Source organism: Xiphophorus maculatus, chromosome 9, assembly GCF_002775205.1.
Source record: "Xiphophorus maculatus strain JP 163 A chromosome 9, X_maculatus-5.0-male, whole genome shotgun sequence".
Taxonomy (NCBI): Eukaryota; Metazoa; Chordata; class Actinopteri; order Cyprinodontiformes; family Poeciliidae; genus Xiphophorus; species Xiphophorus maculatus.
This window is the reverse complement of record NC_036451.1, coordinates 24,728,865-24,742,964: the sequence shown is the minus strand read 5'-3', so window position 1 is coordinate 24,742,964 and position 14,100 is coordinate 24,728,865. Positions and strand designations below refer to the sequence as shown.

The window sequence follows — 14,100 nt, the reverse complement described above, 5'->3', positions numbered from 1 at the left end:
CGGTGTTCGACTGGCTTTCACGGATCTGCATCACAATATGTCAAGAAAAAAGCTGGAGCTCTGCGGCATTTCTATTAATTTCCAGTGACAAAGTAGAAAATACTTTACTTTACAACCACTCAATGACCAGCAGCTGTAGATCTCCCAAGCAGATTTTAGGTTTCGCTGAGTTTTACCTCAACAAGGTGGCTAATCTGAAGACTTTTAAGAGACTTACGTCACCAATGATAGCCAGGGCGGCTAAAGCTGCTAAGGATCCCAACATGGCAGCCAGAGTGCGATGCACAATCTGAAAATGGAAAAGATGCGCACCTTAAGACATGAACAGTGTTAACGGTTTAGCGACATGCGTATTTCAAACAGTGGTAATTTACCTTTCTTACCCAACAATGTTGCTGGGTTTAATGAGCTGTTGCTAATAGATGTTTATTGCTAAAAAATAAACCGTCTAAAGTTTTGCATTGCGTGTTTGCAGAAATACTTCACAGTCAGTGGGGTGATGGGCTTCTCCTTTATGATCTGAACAACTTAATCAGTTTCAGGAACTAAAGTTTCATACCATGTTTGGTGAAGTCTGCTGAAGATGGCATCTTAATGGATGAGTCATAGCTTCATATTTGAGGGTTAATTAAAGAGTTATTTACATTTTGTTTTTTTATACCTTTCTTGATCGAAACCTAAAACAATTGATTAAACGTAAACTGATTATTGATAGGGTTAAGGTTACACGGTTAGGGTAAGTAACCATGTAAGTTAGGGTAAGTAAGGGTTAAGTTACATGTTGGTCCACAGCAACATGTTTTAAGCATTATTTGAGATTTATGAAGCCTTTATTGATGAATTGATGAAAATAATAATTGATTAATGAGTCAGGCCTGAGCTTAATTATTATACCATGAAAACACGGCTTCTTATCTTAAAAACATTCATGTCAAAAATGATTTCTTAATTGTTCTGGTAAAGTTATAGGACACCAGTTAGTGTCTTTTCCAGAATAAATTTCCATAGGAGGAACTATTTTGGTTAAGAACTGCTACTGTTTTTTGGGGGTTTTTTGCAATATCTTGTAATTTGTATTGCACTGGATACCAGTTGGGTGTTTGGGGAAGGCTACCCAAAGTTACCTTTGTCCTTACTGTATCCGTTTTCATTAAACTGCATACATATTTTAAGTCGGTGTTTTAGACATCCTCAATGAAGGAACTGATTTACTTCAGGATCATTTAGCAAGTTCACACCAAGGAAATCCTGTTCAGTTTCCGGATCTAATCAAAGTCAGTCATTTTGTGGCTGTCAAGGACAAAAAGCAGCAGAAGGTCACTTCTCAAAGCCGTCTTCCTCTGACAGCGTCAGGATGCGTCAGACGATGAAGCAGACAGCTAGTGAAGAATGGCTGGAAAGTAGTAAACTAAACCATCTCCTCATTTAACGTCAACACAATCCCCATCGTGTTTTCAAAAACAAAGATCTGCCGCTTTACTTCCTGGTTTCTTTTTTTTACTTGCACAATAGTGAAAAATTTTCCCCATGTCTGATTTCTAACAGATTGTTTTTAAATTGTTGTGTTGCCTAAAATAAAACCTCAAGACACAAAATAAACGCAATGCAAAAACAGCAAAAATGTGTCTTGTTGTCATACATATCATTAAAAAAATCATTTAAATTTAAATCAATATAGCACACATGTTTTAACATTGATATTACTGCCTCTATAAAGACTTTAAATATCTTTACTGTAATATTCACGGTCTTCAATCCGAATCCTCCTGAATACTCCAAATTAAAATGAAACTTATTAGGCTTTATTAATGATAAAAATCTATAGACAGTCTAAAAACTGTCTGTCTGGACAGATCTGTTGAAATAATGAATGAGGAGAAGAAGAACAAAAGCTTCTCTGTGTCTCTTGTCATGTCAGATAAAATGGAAATGTGGCTCTTTACGTCGGTCTTCCATGAATGTTTTAATAGAGAACCCAGTTAGTGTCCAATTACCAACACCAGTGGATTCCTTTTGTGATGTCCCGAATGACAGAGCAGTGCGGGCTCTCTCATTAAGACGTTCGTGTCAGGCAAGACAAAACCTGGGACCTGATGGGGATGATAAAGCAGAGGCTCGGCGAAGCCATCTGCACGGCACAAAGGCAGAGACTTTCAATGACAGCGGACGCGTCATTAACGCCGATGGCGTCTGTGCAGATCATAACGGCGCTGTCATCTTCCACTCCTTCCCTCTTCCTGTTCTCCCCGGAACAGCTGTGTGAGTTCACGCCCTGCCAGGATCAGGGAGACGGCCTTGTTTTAATTAAATCCAAAAGCGGACTGACAATGGGGAGGGGAAGAGAAAAAAAATGACTGATGTACATGTGGGAAAATCAAAGTGACTCTGGGTGGGACGAAACAAGTGAACAAGAGGTTATCTTCTCTTTCCCAACATACTAACATGCATGGCTGCTCCTCCCGACTAAGAATGTCCTGCAAAAATGAAAACATTATTTTGCTGCCAATTTGTAATTTATGGGAAGCATTACCTCTAATAACTGTATGATAGCCCAGTGAATATGTTTTTGCTTTTCACTGACACGAAGAAAGCATTGAAAATGTTTCTGTTTTTACAAAAAAACAGATTTGAAAAAGCTAAAATTTTGATTAGAGTCTCTGTTTAGTGCAGCGTAATTGAGTTGAGTTTTGACCCATTCAGAGCTGCAGTATGCAACTTTCGATTAAAACTTCTTTTTTTTACGTATTTGTTAAAACTGTCACCATGTCGTAACAGTTTGCTATGAGACAATCTGTGAAAAGGTCCGTCTCCTCCGCCTCCTGCCTGATCTGGTGCCAGAAAAGCTGAAGCCAGACTTTTCTGCAAAATCAAAATCGTTTTCCCACCTAACGGAGCAAAATGCCAGAGATTTTTTTTTTTTAAATTTTGCTACTTTGTTGTACATCATTACTTAGTAAAGTTAAATCTTCACATAAAACATAATGAAACTGATTAGGGCTGACGTGATTGTAATTGGATTGATCACGATTAACCCGATTAATCGTGATTAACCGATTATTTTAGTAATCTATAAATTGTCAACTGGAGTATACAGACTCAGAAAAAGGACTTTTGCAACAAGCAAAAAAAACATATTCAAAGCAGTAATTAAGCCGAAACTGTAAAAAATATATATATATACATTTTGTATTTTAGATAAATTGTTGATTAGGGACACATAAAAACCAGTAAATGTCTCTCTAGACAGAAGCACAGGTGTGTTCCTGTCGGTCCTGTGACAACGTCTTGTGTTTTCTAAATACTTTAGGATGTCATTCTGCAAACTGTGCCACAGACAGAGGAGAAAAACCCGTTCATCACCGGCAGCATAGCAGGCCATTTACCTCAAAGATGATGAGAACATAGACCCCGGCCAGGATGATTCCCGCTATAGCCACCTGCGTCTCCTTCGTAACGTAGAGCGATTGGTGGGTCATGGACAGAGGCACCACATCGTTATCCTGCAGGGAGGCCTGAATCGTGATGACGATGGGGTCACTAGGTGCGGAAATGAAACGGCACAGCAGCAAAGAAAATGGAGGATCATTTTCTTTCATTGCATGTTTCCATAAATGTGGCTGCAGGCTTTTCTTCAAGGTCGGGTGAAAATATACAGCAATTTCTTAAAAGGAACATAAAAGTCATTATTGTCATGTTAAAGATAGCCTGTCTGGAAAGAGGAGCGTTAAAATGTTAGAACATAGTGCTCTGAAGATGTCAGTGAGTTTGATTTGAATTTTATGTAATCAGCTAACACAAAGCAGCACATCGTTTCCTGGAGAAAACGTGACACGTCTGTGGAATTTCTCACAAATAAAATCTGAAAAGTGTAATGAGTATCCAGCTCCTTTGAGTCAATACTGTGTAAAACATCCTTTATGCATTTCAAGAATAAAATTCTTGCTAATTTTTCTTCAACAAAGCAGGTCAAGTTCTATCAGAGTGAATGAAGGACGGCCACAAATATCATTTTTCTTGTCTTGCCACAAATTTTACTTCGGCTTAAGGTCAGAACAGCTGAACTCCACTCCCGTCTTAAAGATTGCTCCGTGTTTAGCTCCGTCCATCTTCCCATCAGCCCTCACCAGCTCACAGGCTGAGAGCCGGCCCCAGACCAGCTCTTCAGCTCTGGTTTGACTCAGGAAAAGGTTCCGGTGCCGTGGAAGACATCCTGCCTTGTTGCAGTACAAAGGAAAGTTCTGCACAGGTTTTCTCTATTTACGAGAGTACAGACTCATCGCCATGACGTCTCACATAAGGTTAGAGAGACTCCTATTGGCTCATCTGGGAAAGCAAATAAGTACAAGTCGGGACACCGTGTACTTTGTTTTCTATTGCGGAGTTGTGTGAACGCTTTTTCAATCCACATTAAATCTTCTGATTACCTGCTGAGCATCTCAAAGGTTCTTGTTGACACCTTCTGGTCACTCCGTTCAGGATGAAGGGGAATGGTCCAGTTATGAGTTACCTGGTAACAAACAGCAGAACAAATCATGATCATAAATGTTGTGGAAAAATTTGATTTATCCAATAATTGTTAAGGTGAAAATCTCTCAGTGGGGGTTAATTGGGAAACTTGCGCAAGACGAGAGCAGACAGTGTCAGGATCGCTCCGTCAAAGTGTCAACTCTGACTTACAGAGTTCAATACATATCTTTTTATGGTGAAGGATAAAAGCATAGTAATATTTACACGACCAACTGTGAAAGCTGTGTGTAATATAACATTACACATGGCTTATAACCATAACTGAAACCAAGACAGAACATAAATCACAAGTCAAGATTATTTATACAGGACATTTCAGCAGCAGCGCAGTTCAAAGTGCTTTACATAATAAAAACGTCATACGGTGACCAATTATGAAACGAACAATAAATATTACATTTTGTCAAATGTCATCATCAAAATCACAAATATGCATCAAATTGATCAATGTGTCACCAAAGGCAACTCTAAACAGATGGGAGTTCAGTGTTAATTTAGAAGAACTGGATAAGTTCAGATAGTAATGAAACCAAAGTTTAGTAGATAACATTTTCAAATGACATAAATGAATATTGCCAATATGGCCACTCTGACCTGCTGAGTCCTCCTCCTCCTCTGCCCCGGCTCCTCGGCCTGCTCCACCTGGATCAGGATGAACTCCTGGGAGGCGGAGTCCACAGCCCTTCCTGCAAAAGGCCCCGCCACTTGTAACTTCAGCAAGGCGTTATCCCGAAAGTCTGTCACGTTCATGGCTGAGAGACGGGCACCGTCAAGAGAAAAATGCAGACACTTTGCTGACAGTAAATCCTTTGCAGGATGAAAATATCCACCATGCCCGTGTGCTACTTGTCCTCTTCACTGGCGGTTTTATAAAGTTCTGTTCGATATTTGACATGCTTATTTCTTTCTGACTGAAGAACGTAGCAGCAGCAAGTGTTTACAGCACATAGGGCCACGGCGATGGTGGAGGGTTAGAGCGCGTGACCGATGTACGGAGGACTCGGTCTTCTATGTGGCCGCCACAAGTTCAAGTCCTGCCCATATTGCCGTCCCCCTTCTCTCACAACCCAATTTCCTGTCAATTCACTGTCAAATAAAGATCACTATAGCCAAAAATGTCCTTTAAAAAAGCGTCTACTGAACAGCAGAAAGGATACAGAAGCTGTCTGTCGGAGAGACGGCCAGCATCCTCCAGGGGTTGTCCCGATCCGGGTACATACTGAAGAACAGCTGAGACCAGATGAAAACAATCAGTAGCACGAGTCAGTCACAAAAACTGCTGGAAATTGCAAGTTATTTTAACTGAGTTAATAGATATTGTGAAATGTGACCACTCACACCAAATATCTAACGGATCGTTAACTCCAGTGTGTAAGGGCCGGTGTCCTGCAACCTTTAAATGTGCGTCCGGTCCAGCACACCTGAATAAAACGACTGAATCCTCTCCTCAGTTTTTCATTTGCAGTACAGTCCTCCAGACTCCTGCTAGTGACCTGGTTATTTGACTCAGGTGCGTTGAACCAGAGACACGTCTAGAGGTCCCTTGAGGACTGAAGTCATAGAGCCTCGCTCTAGAAACCGGATGTAAAACATGCACTTGTCATGATGACAAATTGATGAGATTACACTGCTACCAGACTCTTCCACACTGCAGTCAAGACACACACTTTTTTTGCTCCATCACTTGTAATGGAGAGTACATCACTGCCTTCTTGGTGCTCCCCAAAAGACCTCAACCCACCATCTGGTGGATTTTAAATAGTTCGGTAAGGTCCCAGTCTGGTGTGAAGGGAGCCTTCGATGTTACAACATGGGAACAGGGATCATGGCTAATTTCTCATTTTCCACAGATATGAGTCAGAAGTGTCAAGCAAGGCTACCTCATAGCTACAAAGGATGTGTTTTAAGAGAAACAAGAAGTTTATTCAAAGCAAGAGTTTATTAAGGTTTGTTCTTAGCCAATTGATCGGCTGCTTCAAGTCAATCACATGGCCTTTCTAAAACCAAAGTGTTTTTGAAGAGATTCGAATCACCCTTCAGTGACCGTGCTATGCTGGGCTGATTATCTCCCAGGACTAGCTGTAGATCTCAAGCAATGGAATGATTTCAATGAAACTTTTTAAAATACAAGCAAATAAGAGCTGAATGTCTCAGAAGATTACAGAACATTTGTTTACAGTTTGCTGCTTTAGTCTCTTTGATATTTTCTTTTTTTTGTAGCTAACTTACACTGGAGAGAACAACAATCGCAAACATAGCCACAACCTTGGACACTCTGAGGCAGCATCTGGAGAGGAAACAAAGACAGGACACATAAATAAATTATGTGTAAGCTTGCTGTATGTTAGTGGCTTCGAACCCTGTAGATTTGACTTCATAATGTACATGTATGATGTGTCAGAATAATAAATGACGTCAAAAGAGGCGGGGAGTCGTACTTTATACTGCTGGTGAGTCTGAAGCTGCGGTTCAGGTTTTCCAGTGTCTCGTACTTTTCTGAGGAGTTGGAGCGCGACAGGCCGGCCACCTCGCTGCCCAGGCGGTAACGTCTCTCTGTGTCCATGCAGCAGTTGTCCCATGGCTCCTCTACTCCAACGAAGCTGGGCTCATGTACTGTCATGTACGTAATACTTAAAGAACAATAAGTCCATACCAGTCACTATGAGTCATCAAACGTTCAGTCCCAGAGACAAGAATAGGACAGTTTTGGGATCACATTTTTTTAAATGCCGAGTATTTGTCATGTAAAATGTACAACTATAACTAATATACAGTACAGACCAAAAGTTTGGACACACTTTCTCATTGAATTCAATGAGAAAGTGTGTCCAAACTTTTGGTCTGTACTGTATATATATAGAGAGAAGGAAGTTTAAAACAAAACGCTGCGATAACGTGGTTGCATAATTGTGCCCTTTGATGCACTTTTTGCTTCAATTTCTGCATTCAACCTGCGCAGTTTGGACTCTTCCTCATGATTTGACATCTCCTGTCCACAGCGCCACACATTTAATGTCCGATTTAGGTCTGGAGACATTTTTTGGTAAAGGAATTCAATGGCTGACTTGGACATGAGCTTGGACTATCTCTCTGTTGCCAAAAAAAATAAGGTATTTGGTCAAAACCTATTGGGTTGTCTTCACGATGAAAGCTGTGCCTTCACTTCCAACAGTTCCCCAGGGTTACAACACTGCATTCTGATGATGGTGAGTGGAAAAAACAAAGCTGGGTCCTAATAAGTCGGCTTGCTGGCGTAGTAAAAGTTGACGTTGCTGAACCTTTCACAAGACGTTTGGAATATGCTGGTTCTCCCTGCGTACGTGTGGTATTTCTTAATTTACTACGGCTTTCTCCGCTGCTACTGATGCCACATAAAAATGCATGTAGGGTTAATATGCAGAAATCTTAACCCTCAGGTAAACATCCAAAAACAAAAGGCAGATGAACCGCTCACCTGTCATCTTGGGAGAATCGCAGCAGAGGCGACCGTTCTGTAAGGTTGGCTGAATTGGCTTTTCCTCTGAGAAAGTTGACAGCGTTGAAGTTGTTCCTGAAACTAATAAAGAAAAAGGCACTGTGAGCTGAAATACCCTGAAATACAGTTGAACTGACATAAACGTCACAGAACAAACTCTGGTTGTCAGCTAGTGGCTTAACGCCAAAGAAACACTTTGTTAGATCAGAAAACAGTTGGTTCGTAACCTGGTGGACTATCACAACCTCACACACTATTACAATCTTCACGTGGGAAGGAATATTTTCATTGTTACTGAGAACAAACTTGTAAGTTCACCATGTGTTAATTACTCGTTTTCCTTGTTAGGCAGTTTTTTGCACATAAACTGAGTTTGTAAAAATAGATGTTTGGTGTAGCGTGGTGGATTTGATCATATAAAGTTGCAAGCACTGTTCACTCTTACTCATTTTTGAGCCTTAGGACTTTTTTCCTGTCATGTTTCAGTGCTTTCCTGACCCATAACCTGACATCTTTTCAGAAGAAAATGATTTTCCAGCACTACCCTTTGTTGCTTTTACACCTCAAACAGGAAACTTTGGGTAGTCAACACAAAAAAGGCGTCTGTATTCTGATGTCATTTAACTTTTTGCCATTTTTTTTATTCTCTTATCCTGTTCTGAATGACTCCAGGACTAATTCACACTTCTGCATGCGCGACATTTTTATTTGGTTAAAACGTGACTGCTGAAGCACATTCCAGTGCATCTCATTATTTGAAATAATAAAGATTCAAATCCACCTGTCTGTCGAGAAGACACACTGATATCGTTTGTACTTCGAATTAGTTCACAAATTCCTCAGCATAATCCCGACAACGTCACGGCCACGGGCTTGAGATTAGCTCTTTTCCGCCCAGGGAGTTTTCCTGGGATAGAAACCCACCTTCACACACATTTCGGTCTGTGTGATTGTTCGTAGATCTCAAGGAATGTTGAATTCTTTTCTTTATCTTTTTTTACGTTCACTCATCCCCGCGGGCTTTAAAGATTTACATTTGACCTAGTAGGAGGTGAACTGTAATGTCTTTCTGCATGTGTGATTTGAAATCTTGTTACGTCTCTAATCCAGTGAGAAGAAAGAGAGGCCGTTAATCTTGTTAGCTTTTTTCTCCAAGGAATGAAGCAAACGAGAGCAGGAAACATGCTCCTTTAGAGAGGGGCTCGGCTCGTGGTTTTTAATACAAAGGTATTATTAATACAAACGAAAGATAAACAGGTTTCTTTGGTCTGGTTTTTGCCATTATTCTGTTTTGAATCCCACAGAAAACAACAATAACATCAGGATAGTAAATTCTCCTGGCATTCACTACTGAGACTGAAGAGTTATTTTGATAACATGGCTCCCCACTCAGGGCGTCCCTCCATCATGGAGTGGCTCTGGGGTTCCAGAAAACAAAAAAAAATATTTTATTGTTAGCATCAATGGGGATTGTGACCTCTCGTGTTGTATGCTTTTGAAAAATAAGGCGTGGCACTAAGACTCGATGATAACGCTGAACCCAGGGCTAAATTAAAGGGTTTTGTTCACCGTTTCTAAAGATTTGTGGAACATTTGATCATCCCCTTAAACATTTAAGGGGATTGTACAACTTAAACTTGTACAATTTCGACTAGAGGGTTCTACCTTAAACAGGGATCTGTGATGAAATCTGTAAAAACGGTCAACGTGGCCGAGGCTTCGGAGTGACGGGACTTTAAAAATGAACGCATTCCTTTCAGCTGAGAAAAGAAAAAGATATAAAAAAAACTGGGAATCTCTCTATGCCCACAAGTACCACAAATAAGAGAACCAGGTTTGACTCCGATCTGAAATGTTAAAGTAGCCCTTTCATGCATCAATTATGATCCTTTATGTCAGGATTTTTTTTTAAAGTGTTTCAGATTTTTTTGAGGCATAAAAAAAAAGGTAGGGAAAAAAATTGTAAAAAAAAAAAAAAGCTTTTACAAATTTTTCTGGAGTTGTAATTTTCTCCAAATACAAAGTTGTTATTTGGAAAATAAATCACTGGTATTAGTCTTTAGGGGATACTTGATGTGGAAGGAGGAGCTGGATATCCCTGAGTTGCTTTTTCGTCTGACTGCCATATTGGATTTAGCAAAAAATATTCTTGTAATTTCAGTGGATGGCCAGTGGTTGGCAGTGTATTGTATGATGCACTGGTGTTCACTTCAGTGGTCTGTGTGCATTTGTAACATAAAAATCCACAAGAAACACAAGAAATTGTCTTTTCGATAACTGTCCACTGTACTGGCCGCTATGCATGAAAGGGCCAGTGTTTACATCAGCTGCCAGCCGAGAGGGAGCAGAAAGTGGTGCAGCCACGTACCCGTTCTCTTGCCGAACCGGAACCAGGTCCTCAGCATGGATGACGCACTGTCCTGCAGGCTGCAGCTTCTGGGTGTCTCCTCTCTCTGAGATCCCCTGAAGCAGACGCAGCTCCCCAAAGTTCCCCGGCACGGCCTCCGGCGACCTGAGGCCGCTCCTGCCCTGATGGCCTGCGGCCGAAGTCTGGGACATTTCAATTTCCAGGTTGCTTTTGTTCTCCAGATACATTCTGAGGCCTGAGGAGAAGAGAATAGGTTATCTCCGTTTTACCTGATGAGAAATGCAGCTCCTTCAGTCGATGTGGCTAACTCATGTCATAACAAAAGAACTGAACAGATTTGCGACAAAAAGGAAAACGAGGCATCTTTAAAAAATGTTTTTAACAGGCTCACCTAGTCAGGACTAGGGCTGTGTGATGTTAGCAATTCTACAATATTTTTTTTCCTCAGAAAGTATAATTTTTTCATCCGCAAGTATTGATACAATATAACCTACTTTGAGTTTATATGTCAAATACACATGAATTAAATAACAGCTATCACACATTACATTTTTACCCAATTGCACATGTACATTAAAAATGACATATAAGGAAACAGTTACAGTTAAATGATGAAATGAAATAGATAAATTACATTATCTAGTACAAGTGAATAAGACAAAAAAGGTTTCTTTTCTGCACCACCAGATACAAAAAGCCACACAATTAACATTTAAACAAAGCAAATGTATAACAAAAGCAACATTTATTACACCATCAGTTCAATTAATTCAATCCAAGTCTATGGAACAGTCACACTCACTCTGTCCGTCTGAAATCTTTCAGAAAACCTTTAAAATGTATTGAATCATATCGTTTGCTGAATATCGTGATATATATCGCATCGTGAGAGGAATATCGCATATCATATTGTATCATGAGATTAGTGATTTGCTACAGCCCTGGTTAGCACCAACCCAGTAAAATGCACTGAAGTTTAATTCTGTCATGCAACAACATATCTTAAACGCTGCGAGGCATGAATACCGTCATAAAGTCTGCAGGACACTGACTGACTTATCCAAGAAGAACAAAGCCACTGATTGCTGCTACAGTCAGTCCCTCTTTTCCAGTGACTCCAACAGAGTTACATGATTTAACTAGAAACAGTGCAGGCCAGAATAACAAGAAACAATGAGGAGAGGCCCTGAAGGCTTCGTGGAGTAAGAAGATTCTGCAGTCAGGTGCTACACTGCTGCAGCTTCACTGCCAGAAGTCATGTGATCCACTGCATGAATGAAGACGACGAAGGCCGGGAGCGTTTCTGCCTGAAAAGATTCCTCTTCAAATCTACCATTAGATTTTCATTTCTTGGCACTAAGCCGAACTCAATGTACCAGGAATAATTGCTAGATAATTTTGGTAATATTGGTGCACTCCTATCTATTGAAGCGTTTCCACATTTTGTCATGGAAAATGTGTCATTGCCCAACACAAAGTAATGCATATTCACGAAACTGAAGGTTTGGTCTGCAAAGAAATTTCAACAAATAAAAATCTGAAAAGTAACAAATTTGGCCTGTCGGCACAAATGACCCGTGAACACGAACATGATGCAGAGAGACGCTTTTCAAAACTTTTTAGGAACATTTTTAACGACAAATTAATTGTCCTCTGAAAATGTTAAATATGTTGCTGCAACGCAAAACGTTTTTGTTTTTCATTAACTAGTGAAATCGAGACAATAAACAGGACGATGTAGACCCAGCAGATTTAGGAGCGCTCAATTATTAAACTTGTCTCAATGCAGCAAGAGGAAAGACCGACTCATATTTTGCTCTTGTGGATGAAAATAAAACCTAGAGATTATAAATCAACAAAATAGAAAACAACCAACCCGTGAACATTTAATAAACTGCCCTCCTTTCTTTTAAAAAGTCTTACACGTCTTCTTTGTTTCAGCGCTACAGTCATTTAGATGCTTTTATTTTTGTCATTTTTTTCTGACTACCTTGTTTCATTCACATATTCATTGTTTATTATTGGGATTTTATGGTTTGTTTTTTATAATGTGGCACACGAGGCAAAAAGGTTGTAAAGCACTGATGTACAGTAGATCAGAGCATTTTCATGGCGTGAAAATGGCCTAGTTAAAGTCTAATCCAGTTGCGGAGATTCAGTCAGTTCGATCTGACTGAGCCGCTTCCCTGACTCTACTGAAGAAAAGCCTCCCCACAGCATGATGCTGACACCACCTTTGAATCTCAATGCTGCACTTTTTTTCTTTTTTCAAATCAAGCATCATTTTCCTTCTAACTCACAGCAGCTTGGTGGTCGTTTGGTACATGAAATAAAAATAGAGGTTATCGAAGTTTGTGAAAGTAACGTGACAAAAGTTCAAAGCTCTTAATGTCGGGAGCTGACGACACTGGATTTTATTCCAACTTCTTTAAAGAAAAAGTTAGAATTTTAGGGGAAATGTACATAAAGTGTGTGCAGCAGCGTGAGATCTCGGCCTTGTTAGGTAGATTCACGCTCACAAATAAAACAGGGGAAAAGGAGTTATGACGGAAAATAAAGAGTGAAGTTCAGAGAATGAAAAGAACAAAGGCAGGATTAATGCTCATGTGAAAGGCAGCAGGGATTCACATGACATTTAGGCTTTTTAAGTAGCGAGCTGAAAGTACTGTAAAAAAAAAAAAGATAATACAGCTGGATTAGAGCAAGCAAAGATCCCAACTAAAACAACCTTCACATTCATTTCTCTCAATTATCCAAACAATCAAAAATAAACACGTTCAGGATGTCAGATTTGACTGATCCTGGAAGCAGCTCCTGGTGTCAGTCCAGCCTCATGTAACGCGGGAAGCGCTCCGTTGTTCCCTGAGGACAATGACGGGCTTGTTGGGCGCCGGGCGCCGGGCCCCGCAGGCCCTGGGTGATGTCAAAAAACACAAACTGCTTTCTTTTCGGTTTTTCCAGCTCGGTTCACAGCAATTAAAGATTGCAGGCTGAAAGCGAACTGAACCTGAGCGGGACTAATCGGCAGGTTCCTGCTCCATAATCTGTCAGCAGTGCTCTGCAAAACGATGGATGTCATTTGTTAAACCGAAACTAACTTGACGCATGGTGGAAAGAGTCATTTATTCAAAGTTGTAAAGGTATTTCTCTGCGTTTAAGGTTAACTCAGATTTTTGACGCCGCTGATGAAGTAAAACAGACGAACTTACCTTGAGAGATGCACAAAAAAGTTGTGCTAGATGACGTTGAAGGCGCAGGTAGGAGCGATGTGTTGGATCTGAATTAAAAAAAAATATCTGCTGCAAAACTTTACTTTTCAGTAATCCAAATTATTTTCAACTTTTTGTTTGATTAATACTTTTTTTTGCTGGGGGTGGGATGAGGAGGCTGCTGTAACGTCGGAGCACAGAGGCGTGGTTGAAAACAAGAGAAGGTGAGGAGTTTCTTCTCTCCTGCGCTCTCCCAGCGAAAGAGGGCGACGCTCCTGAAAGCTCTGAGGGCGGTGGGGCCGGGGAGGGGCCCGGGGAGGGGGGCCGAGTGGGGCCGAGTGGGAGTGGGTGGTGCAGAGTCTAAGTGGCTTTAAAAGGAAACTTTCCACTCAGGAAACTAGTAGTAAAAAGTACTAGATCACTTGAATGATTATTTCTCTTAAAACTTTGGGAAAATGTCTCATCAGTGAAGTAATCTACCAGTGGAACTGGTGCTTTATTTTATTTTTTTTTTATCAATA

At 40.5% G+C, this 14,100-nt stretch overlaps 1 protein-coding gene across 1 annotated transcript in view; it reads right to left on the bottom strand.

The window, feature by feature from the left end:
* Positions 1-13,813, bottom strand: part of oca2 (OCA2 melanosomal transmembrane protein) — a 44,937-nt gene extending 31,124 nt beyond the window's left edge. The window contains exons 1-11 of the mRNA XM_014470779.2: positions 13,729-13,813; positions 13,580-13,647; positions 10,371-10,605; positions 7,982-8,083; positions 6,966-7,157; positions 6,757-6,814; positions 5,685-5,757; positions 5,122-5,279; positions 4,425-4,507; positions 3,384-3,537; positions 218-289 (exon numbers count right to left, since the gene is read on the bottom strand). Of these exons, the coding sequence (XP_014326265.1) occupies positions 218-289; positions 3,384-3,537; positions 4,425-4,507; positions 5,122-5,279; positions 5,685-5,757; positions 6,757-6,814; positions 6,966-7,157; positions 7,982-8,083; positions 10,371-10,597 (1,119 nt within the window). The 5' untranslated portion in view covers positions 10,598-10,605; positions 13,580-13,647; positions 13,729-13,813. The remainder of the gene's footprint in view (positions 1-217; positions 290-3,383; positions 3,538-4,424; positions 4,508-5,121; positions 5,280-5,684; positions 5,758-6,756; positions 6,815-6,965; positions 7,158-7,981; positions 8,084-10,370; positions 10,606-13,579; positions 13,648-13,728) is intronic.
* Between the last annotated feature and the right edge of the window lie 287 nt (positions 13,814-14,100).